At 54.4% G+C, this 20,648-nt stretch overlaps 1 protein-coding gene across 6 annotated transcripts in view; it reads right to left on the bottom strand.

Moving 5' to 3' along the window:
• The window catches only part of PLEKHG4B (pleckstrin homology and RhoGEF domain containing G4B), a 78,457-nt gene extending 58,782 nt beyond the window's left edge, over positions 1–19,675 (bottom strand). For 3 of the 6 annotated variants that reach the window (XR_009353662.1, XM_059173530.1, XM_059173531.1), the window contains exons 1-2: positions 19,237–19,451; positions 681–878 (exon numbers count right to left, since the gene is read on the bottom strand). Coding sequence is in view for 5 of the 6 variants with exons in the window: in XM_059173530.1 (XP_059029513.1) it covers positions 681–878; positions 19,237–19,275 (237 nt within the window). In the remaining variant the exon portion in view is untranslated. Of the gene's footprint in view, positions 1–680; positions 879–19,236; positions 19,452–19,577 lie in introns of those variants that run through there. The other 3 variants (XM_059173527.1, XM_059173529.1, XM_059173528.1) reach the window with 2 other exon arrangements.
• Positions 19,676–20,648: the final 973 nt, after the last annotated feature.

Below are 20,648 nucleotides of genomic sequence, written 5' to 3'. Positions count from 1 at the left end.
TCAATCCATGAATTGGTAAACAAATTGTGGTACAGTCTGTACAATGGGAAACCACTCAGGAGAAAAAAACCCAGAAACAAACTAAGCACCTAAGAAGTGTGTTAGGCTGGGTGTAAAGACTCTGGTGAAAGTTCACTGGAGGAACCAGAACGGACACCTGTGGACGGAACGGGCTGTACCGCCGGGGGCCCGAAGTCCCGTTTGTGGAACACGGAGCCTTACTTCCTTATCATTTGGGACTAAGAAAAAACGAGCCAGACTCCAGAGGAAAAGAGTTGAGCCAGTACCCTTATGGACCTCAAAACTGGAGTGGACTGGGCAGATCTCTCCATTTGTGGAATTAAACTCTAAGAAAAGTGGCTGAGGTTAACTTCACAACTTCCTTTCAGAAAGAAAACAACAAATCCTCACTTGAACGATCTCTGCTTTGATTACTGGTTTAATTTCCTGTTCTCTGCCTCCGTCACTGGTGTCCTTCCCTGTGCTCAGCTTAAATATTTTCTGGTACCAAGCAACACGTTGCCTGTCTCTTCCCTACAGTCAAGGGCAGGAAGGTGTCACCTGCGGGGGACGGTCTCACAGGTCTCCTTCTGCAGGGAAAACCATCACACAGGCTCTGTCCCCTGAGAGGAGGGTCCCACGCAGGCTCTGGCCCCTGCAGGGCCCCTGCAGGTACTCACACAGGCTTCCTGCTGCAGGTGCTGAAGAGCCCTCTTGGCTGGGATGAGGAAGTCAGTGAGGCAGCGCAGCCCATCCCCACCGTGGAGTCTCTCCGCCACGCTGAAGAGCTGCCAGAGAACCGTGGCTGCCGTGGCCTCAAAAGGTGGGTAGAGGGCAGACAGTGTGTTCTGGATATAGGTGTCAAGGGATTCCAGACCCTGAAATGCAAGAGAGGACCAGGTACTTTAAGACAGTGATGAAGACGGGTGCGGAGGACACTCCCCCCAGGCTGGCCACGGAAGCCTCCACTTTTCGGGCTCTGTCTTCTCTCTGGATATTTTAGCAGTCTCTGTGGGACAGGAAGGTACCAGCAAACCCACAGCATAGTAGGGGTTCCTCTTGGAGCAAGCTCCTGGTCCTTCGGTCGTCGCACAGCAGCAGCGTACTGTGGATCTGCCCCCGGCCCGCGAGGGGACCCTACATAACACTGTCGGTGGGGGCACTGCTGCTGTCACAGGAGGCACAATCAAGGTCCACCCCATCAGATTCTGAAATGTGCACCTGAAGTGCTGTATTTTAGGGTTATCCGTGGAGCATGCGGGATTTCTCAGGGGGCACTCCTGGGTCTGCAGGGAATGGGGGAGGCCCCGTGTCAAGGACAGAGCTGGTCCACATGTGACTTAATAAGAAAACGTCATCCACAGCAAAGACATTTTGACTGTATTGATAATTTTTTTTAAAACCATTAGGGCATTGCTTATCAAAACCACAGAATTGTACCCATTTGGTCATTCTGAAAGCAGTTTCCTTGGTACCTGATTTGCTCTTCATGTTTTCATGCAACAAAATCTTATGTAAAGACAGAATGCTTTTAGTATAAAAGATGTTTAATGCTGTTTTTAGATGTAACATTTCCTGAGGAAATACCACAGGGTTCATTTGTTTAGGAAAAAAACCCACAAGGCTACAATGACAGTTAAAAGTCAAAAAGGTTAAAATTGTGAAATCGATTTTTAAAGGGACAACGGTTACATCTGAGACTCCTCCGGACAGCTCAGGGCACAGGTGATTTTCTAAAGAGCCTGAAAACAAGACAGCGACTCCCCTGGGCCTGAGTGGGTGAGGCCTCCGGCCGTCGGTCCTGTCCTGCGGGCGAGGCCGGGCCACACGGCGGCCGGGAGGGTGCTCAGCGTTGAGCCTCCCCGTGGGCACTCCGGCCGCGCTTTCAGTGCCAGGAGGCGTTGGTCAGATCCCGCTCGGGAGCTCCCGCGCCCACGAGGGCTTCCGCACATCTGTCTGTCCCCTCCCTCCATACGCCTGGGTCTCCCCACCAGACAGAGCCGCTCACTCATCAGGAATGATCTAAATACCGATTTTGTCTAGAAAATGCCACGGTGCTCTGATGTCTAACACTCAAACGCCACCCGAGCCACCAGCAGACGTCCAGCCCTGGAGAAGAGCCAAGGCCTTGAGCCAGGGGAGGGTCTGGAGCAAACAGTCCTGACACAGGGGACCGGCAGACCTGAAAGGGCATGTCTTTTTTTTTTTTTTTTAAAGATTTTATTTATTTATCTGACAGAGAGAGATCACAAGCAGGCAGAGAGGCAGGCAGAGGAGAGGGGCAGCAGGCTCCCTGCTGAGCAGAGAGCCCGATGCGGGACTCGATCCCAGGACCCTGAGATCATGACCTGAGCCGAAGGCAGTGGCTTAACCCACTGAGCCACCCAGGCGCCCCAGGGCATGTCTTTAATGACCCGTTTCGGAGGAAGTGAAAAGCAAACTGTGGGTCCCCCCAGGGAGAGATGCCCTCCTGCGGCGCAGACACCCAGTTTGGACGGGCTCCTCCTCCAGACCCACGCGAGGGCCCTGATTCTCCCGTCCAGCTGGGCCAGCGGTCTCCCGGCAGGTCTCCTGGCCTCCACCTCCCCCATTCAGCTCCTACTCCCTGGGCTCCTTCCCCAGATCCTGGGCTGGGCGCGAGTCATCTAAGCGGCGCTGTCTGCGGGCCCGGGGCCGCCTCCCAGGTCAGGGAAGTGAGGAAGCCTTGGGCAAGCCGGAGAGACGTGTTCTCTGGCCTCTTCCACAGTGATGTTCCCTTAGGCACCGTCAGCACAGCCCCTCTGGCCCGTCCCCTGCTTCTCCGGGCACTTCGCGACCGGGCACCGCAGAGCAGAACCGTCGCTCGGGGCGGCCGCCGCGCCAGCTCCCCAACCCCTCCACACGTGCTGCCGCGCTCGCTCTGGGGAAGAGGGTCCGGCGGACTCGCAGACGGTGCCCAGGGCCGGGCGCGGCTTGAAGGGCCACCCCAGGCTCGGCGCTGCGGCAGATACATGGTGCAGGCCGAACGCTGCCACTCGCACAGTTTGAGCACTTCGGTCTTTTGAAGAGACACAAATTACAAGAGGGGGAGGCGGATGTGTCTGATTCTGGGATCGTGAGGCAGAATTAGGACAAAATCAAGTTACCTGAATATATTCAGTTCAGCTTAAGAAAAGAGATAAGAATATAGTGTATTTCAGAAAGATTTGCCGAAGAAATGCTTAAAAAGAGAACATTATCTTGGTATCTTAAAGGGTAAAGTTCGATCATCTTGAACGTTTGCTCCGTGTAACATTTTCTTCCCTGACGTTTCCTGGGATGAATGTGTACGTGTCACCGCTTGTGCGTGGGGAGGAAAAGGTGTGCGCGGAGCAGGGTGTCCGTGCGAGGGCAGGCATGCATGTGAGCGAAAGCGTGTGGGAGAGGGAAGTGTGAGAGAGAGCAAGTGTGTGTGCGAGGCGAGGTGTGCGTATGTGAGAAAGTGTGTGTCAGGGAGAGCATGAGCCAGGGAAAGTGTGTGTGACACAAAGTGTGTGTGAGGGAAGGGTCGTGTGAAGAACGGTAGGGGCGTGAGCGAGAAAGGATGTTGAATGCCGGTGCGTGAAGGCGTCCGAAGGTGTGTGCGGGGCCGGTTGGCGGTGAGCCCGGAGAAGTACTTTAAATCACTCAAAACAGTTCCTGGGCCTCGGGTTGCCCAGGGGGAGAAGGGAGTGGCCACAGCGCGAGCGAGAATGTCCGTGTGGGCAGCCCCGGCCGCTGCTCTCCGGAAGGTGCGACATCAGGACGCGCGGAGCCGGGAGGGACGCGAGCAAAGGCGACGCCATCACCGCGTCCACGGTCAAGGCCCGAGTTCTCCTCCTCACCCGATTCAGGGCTCTCGTCTCAACCACGGGCGCTCACGCGCGGCTCGGCCTGACATCGAACCGGAACCCTCGCCTGTCCGCGGGGCCCTGACTTGTCCGGTGGCTTGGAACGTGGGTCCCTGCAGATGGACCTCGGGCCGATGGGGGACGCAGTCCCGTGCGGAGCGCTGGTGCCCGCGCGGCTGAGCTGAGTCGGCGCGTCGCCCCTCGGCCACCGCAAGACCGCGTCTGCATTTAACGGCGGGAAATTCTTCCGTCCGGAGAAATGTTTTAGGGCTCTTCTCTTCTGTGAAGGATTTACTTTCCCAATTAACTCCAGGGAAACCGCTACTGAAAGGTGAGTGAATCCTGAAGTCCAGACCCTTGTCTCTCACAACGCCTGCACCGTCCGCGAGTAATCATGTCCCTCCTGGCACCCACGGGAGCTGACCCGGCCTCGGCGCGGGCCCTACGTGCAGCCCGCCGGGCCTCACACACGCCGGAGGTGAGAAGACAGAGGCTAGGGGTCCACAGGCCCTTCTGTGCCCGTCCTGTGGGGGGCCGGCCTCAGGGACAAAGACAACGGAATGCTTGTTTCTAAAACACGCATCAGCTGAAAACGGCCTGCTCCCTCCTCCCAGGAGACAGGTGACATGTGACACGTCAGAGCAAGGGGGACTTCTGGTTTCAAGGAAGGAGAAGAGTGGCTAATGCCGACAAGGGAACAGCAGGGGCCCTGCCCTGGGCCCAGCAGCCTGGAGGGGCTGGGCCACAGGAGGCCTAGGCGAAGACCCACCATCCACGCTCACTCACATCTTCCCTCAAGTACAACATCCCAAAAGATGGTGGGAGGCAGAGCCACAGAACGGTTGGGGCGACTGCTGGCGGGGGTGGGGGGCTGGATATCAGGGTCCTTCTACCCGCCCGGAAGGTGTGCATGGGCTTACTGCAGGTACCACCCTGCTTCCTGGGGGGGCACCCCAAGATGAGACCCTGCGAGACGGCGAGATCCCCGAGCAGGCCGTGCACAGACGGGACTCCGAGACCCTTGCCTCATCCTCGCACAGCCGCGAGCTGGTGGCTGACCCCCCCTGTGGCAGCAGGGGCGGAACCTGCAGGAACATCGAAGGCTTCAGCACGGCCACGCCAGAGACCGCCTCCCTGCAATTACTCCCAATGGCCCAAGGGCCCACGGCACAACCCTGTGGGTGACCCCTCTCCATCTGGGCCCCTGCACCCCGGGGATGGGGGGGTCATGTGTCGGAGGACGAGACTGCAGAGTCCTGGGATGAGGCCTCGGTTGGGGTCGAAGACTGAGCAGCTGTGGGGAGACAGCACCCTCCTCTCTGCCCACCCCTGGCCAGGCCGGGGGCTTCTCTGCGACCCCGGCACGCCATGTCATTCTGAAGACTGACGGGTCACCGGTGCCGTTGCAAGGAGGCCAAAGGCTCGGACATCACCCGGGAGGCAGAGCTCGGGGGGGCTGGCGGGGGCTGTGGTCCTCAGGACCCCTCCTCTCGTCTGGGAACTCCTCTCATCCTGCAGCCCTGCGACCAGCCCCCAGCGATGCCCCAGACGCGGCAGCCGGGGTGGGACCCCACAGAGGAGGGGAGGCAGGGGTGCCCCCCCACCCAGAATGTCAGGGTGGCCTTCATACTCACCACTGTGGCCTTTGCCATATTTTATCAATGAAAGTCAGGATGCACAATGGGCAGTGGGCACCCAGTGTGGACACTGGAGCTGTTCCCACAGTCCCTCCAAACTGAGGCCCCGGGACAGGAAGGGTACCCATGTCGGGCCTGTCCCTGCCCCACTTTCCATCAATAGCTGCTTTCTCAGCCTTGTGGGGGCTGGGTGTGAAACCCACACTTCCCAGGAGGTTTGCTCTCAGCAGCGGCCTGGTTACAGCCGCTCAGTCCCTGTTAATCGGGGCCTCCTTCCTGCAGGTGCCGATGGCTATCTCCCGTTTCCTGTGTGCACAGACCCAGGAACCACCGTTCAATCAAAGAAATCCCATCCAGAAAGCCTAAGCCTCTGCTGAGCTGCTGTGCCCGCCGGCCTGCGTCCAGCCCGACTCACCCGGTCTGCACATACCTCCATATGGTCAGCACCTCCAGCGAACCTCTGCCTGGCCCCGCGGGGGACCCTGGCCAGCCCTTGTGGGCCGTTCCTGGGCCCAGGTGGCTATTTCCACCCCCTGAGGGCTGGGGCTGCTCTCCTGGACCAGCACTCCCCAGGCTCCGAGCCCCAGGCCATTGCAGCTCAGCTCACACTCCTTGGCCTTCCTGTCCCCATGAGCCTTCTTTCAGCTTAGAACTGCTCACTTGGCACGTCGCTGCCCTCTGCAGTGTGTCTCCAGCACTGGGGTCTGCCTCTGGCCTGTGCACCATGTGGTCCGCCCGAGTGCACTCATGGACTCGAGTCACACCATGAAACGTGTACAGGATCTTCAGAAGAGAGAGGCAGGAAAACACACATCTGGGCTCTAAAATCATGCTTCGTTTATGGGGAAAAGATCCCCGTGAGGAACACCTGTTCTCCACGATGCTGGGCAGAGGAAACACCAGCCTGCTTCCCGGTCGGGTACTGAGTTGACGTAAAACAGAGTAACCCTTGCATAGGGCTGCTATTCACGGAGTCCTGGCCTCCCTGAGCGGAAAGGCACATCCCCGTCCGTTGGCCTCAGGCCATGTGACAAAGAAATCCGGTGGCAGTGGCAGAAATGGGTTCTGACGGAGGCTCTGTGAGCCAGCATGTGCTCCAACCCACGACCTTTCCCTCTGGCCCAAGTTGGGGAGCGCCCCCCCCCCCAGAAGATGTTCCACAAGCCTGGACCCCCAGTAAAACGGACAGGATGACCGTGACGGGCACGTGGCACAAGCGGGTCATCACTGTGCCGACCACTGAGACGTGGCGGGCTGCTGTTTATGCGGCATGACCTGCACAATCTGACTGACACACGGACCCAGGGTTGCCCCGACTCAGGGTCCCTGCCCCCCAAGCCTGCCCACGGCAGCCACAGCACACACTCTGGGGCATGGGCTACGGCCTCTCTCCAGGCGCCCCTGACAGACAGCCTGTAAGGTGCTTGGAGGGTCGGAGCTGCCTGCAGACAGCTGTGCCCCCTGAGCAGGAGCCCGTTCTCCGAGGCCTCCCGGGGAGACCCGGCCCCACCGGTGCGGATGGAGTGGAAACCTGGGGCTCCATCTCTGCGGCTGTGGAGTGGGGCATGCGTGTGGTGCATCTCAACGTCAGCCGTCTCTCGGGCTGCTGCAAACACAACCCTGAAAAGGTTTTCTTTGAAGTGACACACAAGGTACCGAAGAACCAAGAACCGTGAAGTGCACAGTTTCCCGACTTCTGTTCTGAAGCTGCGGTTCGCGCCCCAGGGGCCTGCGGGTGCGAGCGCTCGTGGCAGTGGAAATCCCTGAAGGGCGCGGAGCACCGGGCCCAGCCCCGTCTCCGCAGGCGGCGCGCGGGGACGGCTCCGCTGGAGCTCGGTGCTCAGAGCCCCGCTGGGGTCGCTGCCGGCACAGCTTCCCCGACTTAGGAGGGGACTGAGCCGCTTTCCCTCCTTTCCTCCCCCGCGGACGCCCCTCGGAAGCCAGACCTTCCCGGGCAGCGCACGCTCCACGCACGTCCTCTCAAAACGGATTCTGGGCTCTTCCTGCCCGCCCCAGCTGCCCAGGCTAACGCGGCGGGTGCCAGAACCTGCTGGCTGGGAACTGGCAGGTGCGCCGTGAAAGGCTGCTCTGAGGGGAGAGCCTAGAGCCTCCCTCCTGCCACTGCCCACTGAGCGCCCAGCAGGGGCGGCTGCGCTCGCCAGGTGGGCCCAGGCCTCCCGCTCCTCGGGCCACCGTCTCCTCAGGCCTCACGCGGGAGGGGCTCTCAGGGGCTGTGAGGACGGCGCGGAGGGACCCCAGGAGGGGACCCGGGCCCACGGCCAGCGCGTGTCCGCAGGGCCTGCGGGGCCCTTCAGCCCTCGGGCGGGAACGCGCCCACCTCAGGAGCTCCAGTCCCTTGGTCCGCGGGACCGTCTTCCCTTCGGGCAGGACCTCATCCTCCCGCTGTGTTCCCGGTGTTCTGTCTGGGCCTCGCGAGAAACAATCACAAGAAAACCAACCCTGTGCGAAAACATAACTTCTCCAGTGTGTCTAAACCCAATCCTCCCTGAGCAGCAGAGACAACACGAACATCAAGGCGCCTTCCTCTCGACGGGAGGAGACCGAGTTTGCCTCAGGACCAGGGCCGTCGTGGCCCCCGGTGGCTGGGGCTGAACGCCGGCCGGGCCGTTTTTCAGCAGGGCCCGGACATCGCTGCCCGCCCTGTGCCCCTGAGGCCACAACAGCCACCGCGGTGGTGACTGCGGTCACAGTGGTGGTGACGGAGACGGCACCGCACGGTCTACGCTGCGTGTGCCTGCGTGACCCCTGCGACAGGCACAACCCCCCAGCCTGTGCGCTCGCGTCACCAGCCGTTCTGGCCAATCTGTGGGGGTCTGAGCTCAGAACCGGCCTAGAGCTGATGGGGTTTTATCTTCTGGTGGCTCTCCCTCCACCAGACACACCCAGGATCTTCCACTGGGTGTTCCTGGTACAAGCTGCCTCTTCAGCCTCAAAGCACCAAGAGGGAACCCCCTGGGTTTCACCTGGCGGTGTGCAGGCATGCTGGTGTCGCCCCAGCTCCTCTGTCCCTCCTCGTCTCCACGCGGTACCAGGCGACCACAAACCATGACCCCAGTGGTTGGAGAAAAACACAGAAGAGGAGCTCTGGGTCAGACATGCGGAATTAAATGAAATTCACGTTTCAGTGCCATAAATAAAGTTTCACTGGACCACAACCACCCCCGTTCTCTGAGTTGCCTGTGGCAGCTTTCGTGCCACGAAAGTATCGACTGAAACCGGATGGTCCTTCAAAGCCTCTAGGCCTACTGTCTGCTGACCCCTCCCTCGAGGAAGGAAGCCCTGCAAAGCAGCCGAGGGGTGTGAGGGTGGGCCGAGACAGCCCCTTCCCTGCGCGCTGTCCCCGAGACGCACAGACCCCGGCTCTGGCACAGCTATGTTTCTGGGTGAAGGGTCCGCTGACACCAGCATTTTCTGATTCAACACTCAGGTTCCAGCTAACTGCCCACGGTTTTGCTCAGGAATAGCATTATTCCATGTGTGCTTCGGGGCCCGCAGTCAAGGCCTGTGACGGAGGGTGGCCCCCAGCGTCTCTGTGTTGGGGGGCTGGGGAGAGGTTATGAATGTCTCCCCGTGGTTAAGTGCTTAGAACATGTAAAAGCAATCATTTCTAGTTCTTGTTACACTTTTCTGCATTTAATAGCCTGATACACCACCAGGGAACCCCCTAACTTGAGCTGTGCAAGTCTGGGAAGGCACATTTCGCGCCAGCCTCCGTTAGGTGATGGTGGGGGTGCATGGGAGGCTGAGGGCAGGGCCTTCAGGTTTGCAGGAGCTCTGGCAGGAAAGGCTCTGGAGGGACACTGATGGGGCTGTGCTGGAGTGCAGGAAGGCAGTTTGGTTAAGCACAATTTAAGGTATTTTAGGGGAAAATGCAAACTCTGTGTACATGATAAGAACAACAAAAGAGTTATTCTAACGAGAAAGCTGTGACAAATATGCTTGGAGTGCCTCATTGTGCTTTTCACAGTCTCCGGCCTCAGAAAGTCCCGGCTGAGCTGGTCCCACAAAGCACAGTGGCCCGAGGCACAGGCAGGCCAGCGTGTACAGCTCTGCATGATGTGAGCAGGTCCCTGTGGTGGGCCCAAGAGAGTGGCCGAGAAAGGTGCACTAGACAAGACACTAGTGGATCTTGGGTCTGAGGAGGAGGCCGGAGCCCACACCACACTCAGATGGGCCCAGCGGGCGGCTCACTGACTCCTGGGAATCCAGACGAAGGGAGCCCTTGGAGCACAAAGCAGAAATGCAGAACGAGGGAAGGAGGAGCACTGGGAACCCACTGACAAGCGCTGTGACGCCCCGTGGTTAAGGCCCAGCTCAGTGCACAGGTGCCTGGACCAGGCAAAGCCCTAGAAAGTGGGTTGGCGCTCCGTGGCCCTGCTGGGCTTCACAGGGCACTGTGTAGCATGCCCACCCAGTCTGGCTCGAAAGTCCCCCCAGTGGGAATCAGAGCACCCTGTCTCCTCCATTCCCAGTGGAGACCTAACCCTGTCGTCTAAACTACGGTTTCCAGGAGGCAGTGATGGCCACGTTTGGCTGGTGATCCTGACCAGGGCTTCCCAGACAATGGAGTTTTCACCTGTGGTCCTGGCATTACCTCTCTTTTCTCCCTCAAAGTGTTCCAACAGGACAATATGATAGGGCCAGCCAGCGGTGCTGATGAATCGATCCCTTGTTTCTGCTGTCTCCTCCCTAGGGGAGGTGTGCTCCTTCTCGTTAGAAGCTGTGCACAGAGGCACCCACTGGTCTTCCACACCAAGCACCAAAAAGCACTCATCCAAAAACCTACTGTGTTCTAGGCACTGTGACAGGTAAAAAGATTGGTGTCCAGGCTCCCAGCCCGGCACAGGCTGTAAGACAAGAAAACCGTAATGCTGAGGGGGAACGACTTTACAGGAGGGGAAGACAGCACCTCTTGAGTGCTTAAGTATACAGCCAGCAAGCACAGTGTGATGGACACTGACAGGCGGGCTCTAGCGTCGGCACCACGGCAACACCGTACGTGGGTTAACCTCACACAGACCTTCCACTGACCGTTCTCTAGCCTGTTACATTCTGAAGTCGTAAAAATTAGCTTTAAATTTCTGATTTCCTACGAATTTGTATTTTTGCCTTTGATACAAACTGTTTCCTTTCATTTCAAAACTTATGTTCTTAACATGTATTTTTACACAGTATAACGACGTTTGAAAGCAGAGTTATAAAACTCATTCTAAAACCTCAAAAAAATCCTCGGAAACCAAATCTCATGGCAGTATTCAAAGGATAATTCACCATGACCAAGCGGAATTCATCGCAGGAATGCAAGGGTGGTTCAACAATTAATCATTATACAACACCACATTAATAAAACAAAGGAAAAGGCCCATGATTATCTCAAATGATACAGAAAAAACACTGGACAATACACTTTCATGACCAAAACATCCAGAAAACGGAGATTCGAGAGGACCTTTCTCAACATGATCAAAGGCACTTATAAAAACCCATAGCTAAACTCAGACGCAATGATGAAAGACTAAAAAGTTTTCCCTTAAGATCAAAATCAAGGCAAGGATATCCCCTTCCCCACTGCTATATGACACTGCCCTGGAAGTTGTAGCCAGAGCAGTTAGGCAAGAAAAAGAAATTAAAGGAATGCAAATTAGGAATAAAGAAGTAAAATGATCTCTATTTATCAATGAAAAAGCTACCTAGAGCTAATAAAGGGGTTCAGCAATGTTGCAGGGCACAAGAGCAGCAGATAAAAATCAGTTGCCTTTCTGTATCTTAGCAATGAGCAATCCCAAAAGGAAACAAATAGTAACATAATCAAAAATAGCATAATAGCATTCCAAAGAAATAAAGTACGTCGGATACATTGTTTTCGTTTCATTTTACTATTATTTTTCTTCACGATGTGTGTTCTTCAGCCCCTAGTCCCTGCCTGCCTCACCTCTGCACCCACCGCCCCTCTGGTAACCATCACTTTGCTCTCTCCAGCTGAGTGTCTTCCTTCGCTCTTTTTTCCTTTGCTCATTTGTTTTTTTCCTTAAATTCCACACGAGTGAGATCACCTGGTTTTTGTCTTTCTCTGACTGACTTAATCCACTTAGCATTATTCTCTCTAGCTCCCTCCATGTCATTGTAAATGCAGGACTTTTGTAGCCATTCCTGAGCGGATGGACGCGTGGGCTGCTCCCACAGTCTGGCGACTTTAAACGATGGGGCAACAAACACTGGGGTGCACGTATCCCTTTGAATCAATGTTTTCATTTTGGGGAGGTAAATACCAAATACTGCACTTACTGGACTGTAGGGTAGCTCTATTCTTATTTCATTTAAAACTTTTTTTTTAAAGATTTAATCTGTTTTTTCAACAGAGAGAGACACAGCAAGAGAGGGAATACAAGCAGGGGTGTGGGAGAGGGAGAAGCAGGTGTCCTGCCCAGCAGACAGCTTGATGCGGGGCTCCATCCCGGGACCCTGGGATCATGACCTGAGCTGAAGGCAGATGCTTAATGACTGAGCCACCCGGGTGCCCCAGGTTAGCTCTGTTTTTGATTAGGGGAACCTCCATATGGTTTTCCACAGTGGCCACACCAGTTTGCATTCCTACCAATAGTGCAAGAGGGTTCCTCTTTCTCTGCATCCTTGCCAACACTTGTTTCTTATGTTATTGATTTTAGCCATTCTGACAAGTGTGAGGTGGCATCTCACTGTGGTTTTGATCTGCATTTCCCTGATGAGAAGTGATACTGAGCATCTTTTCATGTGTCTGTTGGCATCTGGATGTCTTCTTCAGAGAAATATCTGTTCAGCCCACTGTCATCAGAGTACTTGTTTTTTTGTTTTGTTTTTGGGTGTTGAGTTGTATAAGTTCTTTCTATATTTTGGATACTAGTCCTTTATTGGATATAACATTTGCAAGTATCTTCTTCCATTCAGTTGCTTGCCTTTCAGTTTTGCTATTTCTTCCTCTGTGCAGAAACTTCTTATTTTGAGGTAATTCCAATAGTTTATTTTTGGTTTTGTTTCCCTTGCCTCAGGAGACAGATCTAGAATAATGTTGCTAAGGCCAGTGTCAGAGACATTACTGCCCGTGCTCTCTTCTAGGACTTCTATGGTTTCAGGTCTCACATGTAGACTTTAATCCATTTTGAGTTTCTGTTTGTGTGTGGTGACAGAAGGTGGTCCTGTTGATTCTTCTGCAAGCTGCCATCCAGTTCTCCCAACGCCAGTTGTTGAAGAAACTGTCTTTTTTCCATTGTGTATTCATTCCTCCTTTGTTGAAGATTAGTTGACCATATAATTGTGGGCTTATCTCTGGGTTTTCCGTTCCATTCCACTGACCTATGTGTCTGTTTTTATGCCAGTACTATTCAGCTTTAATTATTACAACTTTGTAATATAGCTTGAAATCCAGAATTGTGATATCTCCAGATTTGTTTTTCTTTTTCCAACGTTGCCTTGGCTATTCAGGGTCTTTGTGGTTCCATACAAATTTAGGGCTGTTTGTTCTAGTTCTGTGAAAAATGCTGTTCATGTTTCGATAGGGATTGCATTCAATCTGTAGATTGTTTTGGCTAGTAAAGACATTGCACAGTATTTGTTTTTCTGATCCATGAGCATAGAATGTCTTTCTATTTTTTCCTGTTGTCTTCAATTCCTTTCATCTGTGTTTTATAGTTTCCAGAGTACAGGTCTTTTACCTCTTTGGTTAACTTTATTCCTAGGTATTTTATTAATTTTGGTGCAACTGTAAATGGAATTGTTTTCTTAATTTCACTTTTTGCTGCTTCAGTATTAGTGTATAGAAATGCAACAGATTTCTGTACCTTGCTTTCGTGTCCTGTGACTTTACTGAATTCATTTATCGGCTATAGTCATTTTTTGGTGGAGTCTTTAGAGTTTCTACATATAATATCAAGTGAGCAAATAATGAGAGTTTTTCATATTCCTTACCAATTTGGAAGACTTTTATTTCTTTATGTTCTCTGAGTGCTGTGGCTAAGACTTTTAGTACTACGTTGAATAACAGTGGTTGAGTGTTAGGATTCATTTAACCAAGGGAGTGAAAGACTTGAACACTGAAAACTACAAAACAGTGCTGGGACAAATTAAAGACACGTTAATAAGTGGAAAAACATCTCAGGTTTACAGATCGGAAGACCTAATATTAAAAATATGTCAATACTATTCTAAAACCATCTACGAATTCAGTGCAATCTCTCCCCAAATTATCAAGGCCTCCCCCCTCCCCGAAATGGAAGAGACAACCCTCATATGAAATCGCAGGGGGCCCTGGGTGGCCAGAGCAATCCGGAACAAGAACAAAGTCGGAGGGCTCAAACTCCCTGATTTCAAAACCCATTACAAAGCTATAGTAATCGAAACAGTGTGATTCTGGTAGAAAGACAGACATACAGACCAAAAGACAAGGACTGAAGATCTGGAAATAAACCTATACAACCACAGCCAATTGGCTTCCAACCCAGGTTCCAAGACTAGTCAATAAGGAAAAAATGATTTCTTTAACAAATGGTGTTGGAAAAAGTGGATATCCCCATACAAAAAAATAAAGGTTTTTGCTCCCTATCTCACACCATACACAAAAATGAACTACAATGGATCAATGAGCTAAAGCACTAAAATAATAAAACTCCTAGTAGAAAACATAGAGTTAAATCTTCATGAGCTTGCAGATGGCAGTGATTTCTTAGATCTGAACTTAGATATGAGCATGAGCAACAGAAGAAAAAATATATGTTTGACTTCATCAAAAATTAAAATTTTGTGCATCAAAGGACACTAGAAAGAAAGTAAAAGGACAACCAACAGATGGAACAAAATATCTGCAAATCATGTATCTGATATCCAGAATATATAGCAACATTGTTTCTGCAACATTGGGAAACGCCACTTCATTGTTTGTTCTGAAGCTGTTTACTGATTGTGGATCTCACCTCAGAATATTATTTTAAAAAATTAGTTCCAAGGGCGCCTGGGTGGCACAGATGGTTGAGCATTGACTTTTGGTTTCAGCTTTGGTCATGGTCTTGGGGTTGTGGGTTGGAGCCGAGTCCCGTGTCAGGCTCCATGCCCCAGGTGGAGTCTGCTGGAGATTCTCTCCCTCTGTCCCTCCCTCTGCTTGTGCTCTTGTGTTCTTTCTCTCTCCAAAAAAGAGAATAAATCTTAAAAGTTAGTTCCAGAACTTTTCAGAAACTGTGCTAGTATCTGATTTCCTCATACATTCCTGTTGCCCTAGCCCTACCAACTCTTCCATACGCTTTCCTACTTAAACATTGTGCTTTGAGAGGAGGTTACATTCTCCCCATATCACTGGTCACTGAGATCCTCTGGGTCGGGATCTCAGGAGGTCAGTCTTTAGACACACAAGTATTAGTGTGAGAACTAAATGCTCACTCTGTTACCCAGTGTGGCTGAATCCCAATGACATTTTCTTTCATCTCTGAATAATCCATAAGGAAAGCTATGGGATCCTTGAACTCAAGTTGAGTTCATGGCCTATTGATTTGGTATAAAAACCATTTCTTTAAGAAAAGCCACAGGGGTTGCCTGGGTGGCTCAATGGGTTAAGGCCTCTGCCTTCAGCTCAGGTCATGATCTCAGGGTCCTGAGATCGGGCTCTCTGCTCAGCGGGGAGCCTGTTCCCCCTCTCTCTCTGTCTGTCTCTCTGTCTACTTGTGATCTCTGTCTGTCAAATAAATAAATAAATCTTTGAAAAGAAATAAAAGAAAATCCACAATTGTACTGGTAAAATAGTACATATTATAATTGTAATTCCTCTTCCCGGTGATGTCTTTGAGTGCCAAAATACCCTGAAGATAACTTTATTGGACGTCTTTCCTTAAATGATTAGAAAGAAACCCTAAAACTCAATCCTTTTTATCTCTTACTTGTAGGAAAATCTTTCTTCCTGTCATTGAATCACAGAATGATAGCTAACATTTATTGAGCCCTTACTATATACCAGAAACTTTTTTTTTTTAAGACTTTGTTTACTTGAGAGAGAGCAAGCGTACAGTGGGGTGTGTGGGGGGAGGGGCAGAGGCAGAGGGGGAAGCTGACTCCCTGTTGAGCAGGGAGCCTGATGTGGGGCTCCATCCCAGGACCCTGAGATCATGACCTGAGCCAAAGGCAGACGCTTCAGCGAGTGAGCCACCCAGGTGCCCATATTAGACACTGTTTTAAGAACATGATAATACTATTATCATCCCCACCCTAAAGAGGGCATGGTGGAGGGGCTCGTCTGCCCACTCAGTCAGTGGGGAAACCAGGGTTGGGGCCCGGGCTGCGCAGCATGCCTCCCAACCACAGAGCCCTCGGCCACGGTGCCACACTGCCCTATGTCTCATCCTGGCAAGAGAAAGAGCCGAAGGGATCCCAGAGTCATTCTAGGCCCTCCACTCCGCAGGCAAATGCACGGCCTGGGTCAGAGCCACCCACCAAACCATGATTCCTCCACTTGACAGTGAAGGGACGGGCCTTCCTTCTGCCTGTCCTTTCCATCCACTGACAATGACTTCAGGCCTTTCTTCTCTTCTACTCTGCGCACTGTCATCCCCACCCCAAAGCACACACAGAGCACATGCAGCACCTCCCCCGGGGTCATATCAAGCTTCCCTCTACAGCCGTTTCAGACCTGCTTGGACGGTTTCCTTATACAAACAAGGTTTCCCAGACTCAGCTGTAATCCAGCTGCTTCTTTCAGAGGATGTCGTTTTTATTCTTACAAGCCGCAGGCGGTGATGTTAGCTTGGGTCGGGTGGGAAGCAGTACACGGGCATCCCACAGGATGCGCAGGACGTCTGTGAGGCCCACAGACGGTTGAGGCTGGGCAGGGAGGAAAAGTGGGCTTTAGAAGAGGAGGAGGGTGACCAGCGCGTGACAAGTCCCTGTTGAGCACCTACTTTGTGTGATGCAGTGTGATAAGCACCAGAGTTCCAGGGAGAAAAAGCAAAGCCATTACTGTCGGGGGAGACAGTCCACAAAGACCAGGCACACGAAGAGGTCAGCTCAGACTCACGGAAGCCCTCCGAAGGCGAGGCCAAGCAGGAAAGGGGCTTGGGGTGGGGGTGGGGTGTGTGTGGCTGTGGACTGGGTACAGACAGGATGACCGGGGGAGCTTTCCAAGGGCGATGCCTACCAGGGCGGGGGGCCTCTGGGTCTGCGAGCCGCAGACATGTGATATTTCTTTGGGGGAAGTACACATACTTGCTACCTTGCTGACCTGAACAACTTAAAATTAATACATGTCCCAAACTGCTGTCCATATTAAATTTCAATCCCTGTCTCAGGTCTTAGAAATGTCCCATAAGAGAAATCTGCCATAAAGTATCTTTTGCAGAATCTGATTTTCTCCATACTGGGGAAAATTCTGTAAGGTCAGACAGTCTCTGAGAGCTGAGGACTTGGGCCCAGGCTTGAACTGGGGTGCCTAGAAACACCAGGAAGAGCACCCCGGTTCTCGGGGCAGAAGAAGCCTTCAATTTGGGAATGATGGGAATTACCTCTCAAGAAGCAGCTACACTTCGTCTTTAAAGTGAACCCAGAGGATGCTCTGAGGTGGGTGGGCCTGACCCTAACCCCGGTGAGGAACAGACTGGAGCTCAGAGAGGCGGAACTACAAACCCAAAGGGCAACAGCGAGAGAGGGTGGGTGTTTGCACATCCGATCTCCAAGATCCCAGGCCCATTCTCCAGGCACCAGGTCAGGGTCCGGAGCCCCTTCCCCCGCCGCAGGGTGGGTGGCAATGGCAGGACGCCTTCTGCTCTCAGGACCGCAGGTTCTCAAGACACGCTGGGATCCACGTGTGTAGGACAGGGCTTGGCCCCGCTCAGCCCACCTGTCTGTCCCCCACCGCCATCACCCCAGCCTCCTCCTCTTCATTCCCTACCCCCTCAGAAGTGTGCTGGGCTCTTCAGCTGGACCAACCCTCTCCCCAGGCCACTCTTCTCTGCTGGTTGATCAGGGAGCACACCTGCCGAGTGGGGGGCCCTGACAGGGCTGGAGCGACAGCAGAGGGGAGGAAGCCCAGAGCCCACGGGGCAGGGGGGCATATCCCGAACAGGGGCTCACTGCTTCAGGACACAGGTGTGTGGAGAGGAAACCACTGCTTCAGGGCTGCCCCTTGGCTGCACAACAGGTAAGAGCAGGTTTTCAGTTCAAACACCGAGAAAGAGAGAGAGAGAGAGAGAGAGAGAGAGAGCGCACATTAGCTCTGTTTGGAAGGAGGGAGGTGCTGGTGTGTGAACTGGGCTTAAATTATTCTCACCAAAAATGCTGAGATCTGGGGCTTTGGGGTTTCCTGTGTTTGCTTAGACGATTCCTGTGTTTGCTCACATGTCTCAGAGAGCCTCAGGACAAATTCAGGGCCGGCTTTATTCCCTTAGTCTGGCCTTTTTGGGCTGTTTAACAAGGAATACAGTACGCCCGGGAGACCACCCAAGGATGTTACAGACACACAGGCCCACGATCCACAGAGGGCATTTCAGACCAGGCCCGCCTGATGGGGATAAAACCGGGAGGCCTGTCCTGCTTGTCACAGGTCAGCAGGGACCCAGGCCCACCGGCCCACTGGGAAGCTCAGGGCTGTCCTCTCCAGGCCTACCTGGACCGCCCACTTGTCCCCCAGAGCACAGTGAGATCAAAACTCAGAGTCAGGAGTGGTATTGCTACCTGGGTGTCGGACGCCCAGCACCGCCACTGCAGACACGACTCTGCCAGGAACGGAAACCTGGTGCTGCTGTTTAACGCCTCAGAACCCGAGTGCGCTTTCACTGAGAGCAGAGTGACGGTTCAGGTCCTCCTCACTCGGAAACCCTGTGAATCCGAAGCAGGTTCAGGGAAACGGGAAGCTGACCTCAGGAGGGCCCCTGGGAAATCTCTCCTGACCTGCCAAGCCCAGTCTCCTCTGAGCACCCACAGCCCTGCCTAAAGGTCCGCTAATGTCGGAGCAGATTCCTAAGCTACTCATTACGCAGAGTTTCAGCTACATTTAACTACATTTAACTTAATTTCTTAATTATATGTTTTAATTTTTAATTAGACACCTGAAAGTACCAGCTACACTTTTTAAGTAGAAGCGCTGTTGGTAACAGGCGTGGAGGGTCATTACCACCCCGAACCGTCTGCAATCCTGCTTCCCGGGGAGAGCGGGGGCAAACCCGGCGCTGGCGCACTCCGCACGCAGGGACACAAAGCCGCGTCCGGGCCCCTGGGTCTGGCCCCCTGTTCCATACCGGGAAGGACGATCTCGCTTCCCCGGGCGACGCCCCCGGTTGAAATCAGGCGATTCCAACATAAAAGTCCATCTTTGTGGAGAACCGCGAGTACAAGCTCTTTGTCTTGGGAGCGCCGGGGGGACGGGGTTCGTCCTCCCGCTTCCTAGCTAATGAGTAACCGGAGAACCGCGCGAAGCCTCCACAAGTGCTTGAGTTCCGCACTCCGCCCCCCTCAGTCCCTTCCGACCCCAGCAACGCAAATCGGTCTGGAAACCCCATTTCCTCCGGAGGACTCCCGAAGTGGACGCCAGAGTGTGCTAAACGGTCTCTAAGCGCCTGGAAAGCCCAAGCTCCCTCCCGCTGCGCCGCGGCGGCCCCTCGGTGGCCCCCCCCCCCCGGTCCCACCCGCCGGACCCCACCTCGGTGCGCCCCCACCCCGGTCCCCACCCGCCGGACCCCACCTCGGTGCCCACCCCCCGGCCCCCGTCCCCATCCGCCAGACCCTACCTCGGTCCCGGAGACTTTGTCGGCCGCGCTGCGAGCCATGGTGGCGCCGCCTTTGTCCGACCTTGGAGGAAAACGTTCCCATAAAGGCCACTGTCCCGCGCGCCCCGCTCCCGGCGCGAGCGGGACCCGTAGGCGGCCCGGGACCCTCCCCGGCGGGGCGGACCTCCTGCCCCGGAAAACGCCCCTCTTCCGTGGAGGGCCCCTCCCCCCGCAGAGCGCTCCTCGCAGGGCAGACCCCCTCCCCCCTCCCCCCGCAGAGCGCTCGGGGCAGGGCAGACCCCCTCCACTGGGCGTGGGGCGGAGGGTCTGGAGAGACTGCGGGGAAGGGGCGCCGCTCTCACCTCCCGCAGGCGCACCCAGCGCGCAGGTGGCCTCACCTGGGCGGTCATGGGGGCGGGGGCGCAGGGCTCCTCCCTCCGGAGCCAGGCCGGGTGGTGGCCGGGCCTTTGCTTTTACTTTTGTTCTCAGGAAGCCTGGGAACCTGGGATTGTGTTCTCAGACCAGTGGCTGGGGCGCTGCGTCGGATTTCTGCCAGTGTAGACCCATCAGATCCTGATTTCTGCTCCGGAAGACCATCAGCCACTGGTTTCCCCCAGTGTGAACAGACTGGTACCTGGTTTACACTGGCGAGTAGCCGGACTCGCTTTCTCTTCCGTCCAAGTGAGCCCCTTGGCTGACGGGGTGCCCGAGAGCCTCCTTGTTGGGGGTGGGAGGGTCTTCCAGAAGGCCCCGCTGATCTCGCACCCTGCACGGGGTCTTGACCAGAAACATAGGCACTGGTTCATCCCACCCAATGCAGGACAAACGGGCTCATTTAGGGATGAGCTTCAGTTGTACAGAGAAATAAGCCATGCTGGAACCGGAAGGCTCCTGGCCACAGGTCCCAGAAAGACTAAAGCTGAGGGAGGCACAGAGGAGTTGCCTCCTCACCCATCACGCTGGCTCTTTTCAATTCCTCTGATTGTCCCCTGCCTCTCTCATCAGCTCGGCTTCTTGGAACCTCCAGGCCTGTCTCAGTGCTTGGGAACCTGGCTGTCCTTCAGTCCCCGGAGCCCCCCCCCCCCCATCAGTCCCTGCCCCATCCTCCCGCTCATCTACTCTCCCTGTGGGAGTCCTGCCCATGGTGCCCCAGGAAAGGAGCCATTCTTTACAAACCTGTGTGGTCCCAAAGCACCTGCCAGGACAGAACTTGGGAAAGTTGGCACACCTCCAGAGGAGACGACTTTGTCCCTGAGGTCAGCTTCTCCAGGGTCCAGGAGCTGACCTCATGGGAGGCCAACAGTTCCCCTGATGGCTGGTCAGGGTGCAGCCCTGGAATCTCACTCTTACTGGAGATTTTGGGACCTATAGGTGAAGCCCACTTGCCACAGTCATTGTGCAGAGGGAAAGCAGAGCCTGCACAGGGACAGCCA

Source organism: Mustela lutreola, chromosome 5 (assembly GCF_030435805.1).
Source record: "Mustela lutreola isolate mMusLut2 chromosome 5, mMusLut2.pri, whole genome shotgun sequence".
NCBI lineage: Eukaryota > Metazoa > Chordata > Mammalia > Carnivora > Mustelidae > Mustela > Mustela lutreola.
The sequence above is the reverse complement of the archived record's forward strand: the minus strand, read 5'-3'. Positions and strand labels throughout refer to the sequence as shown.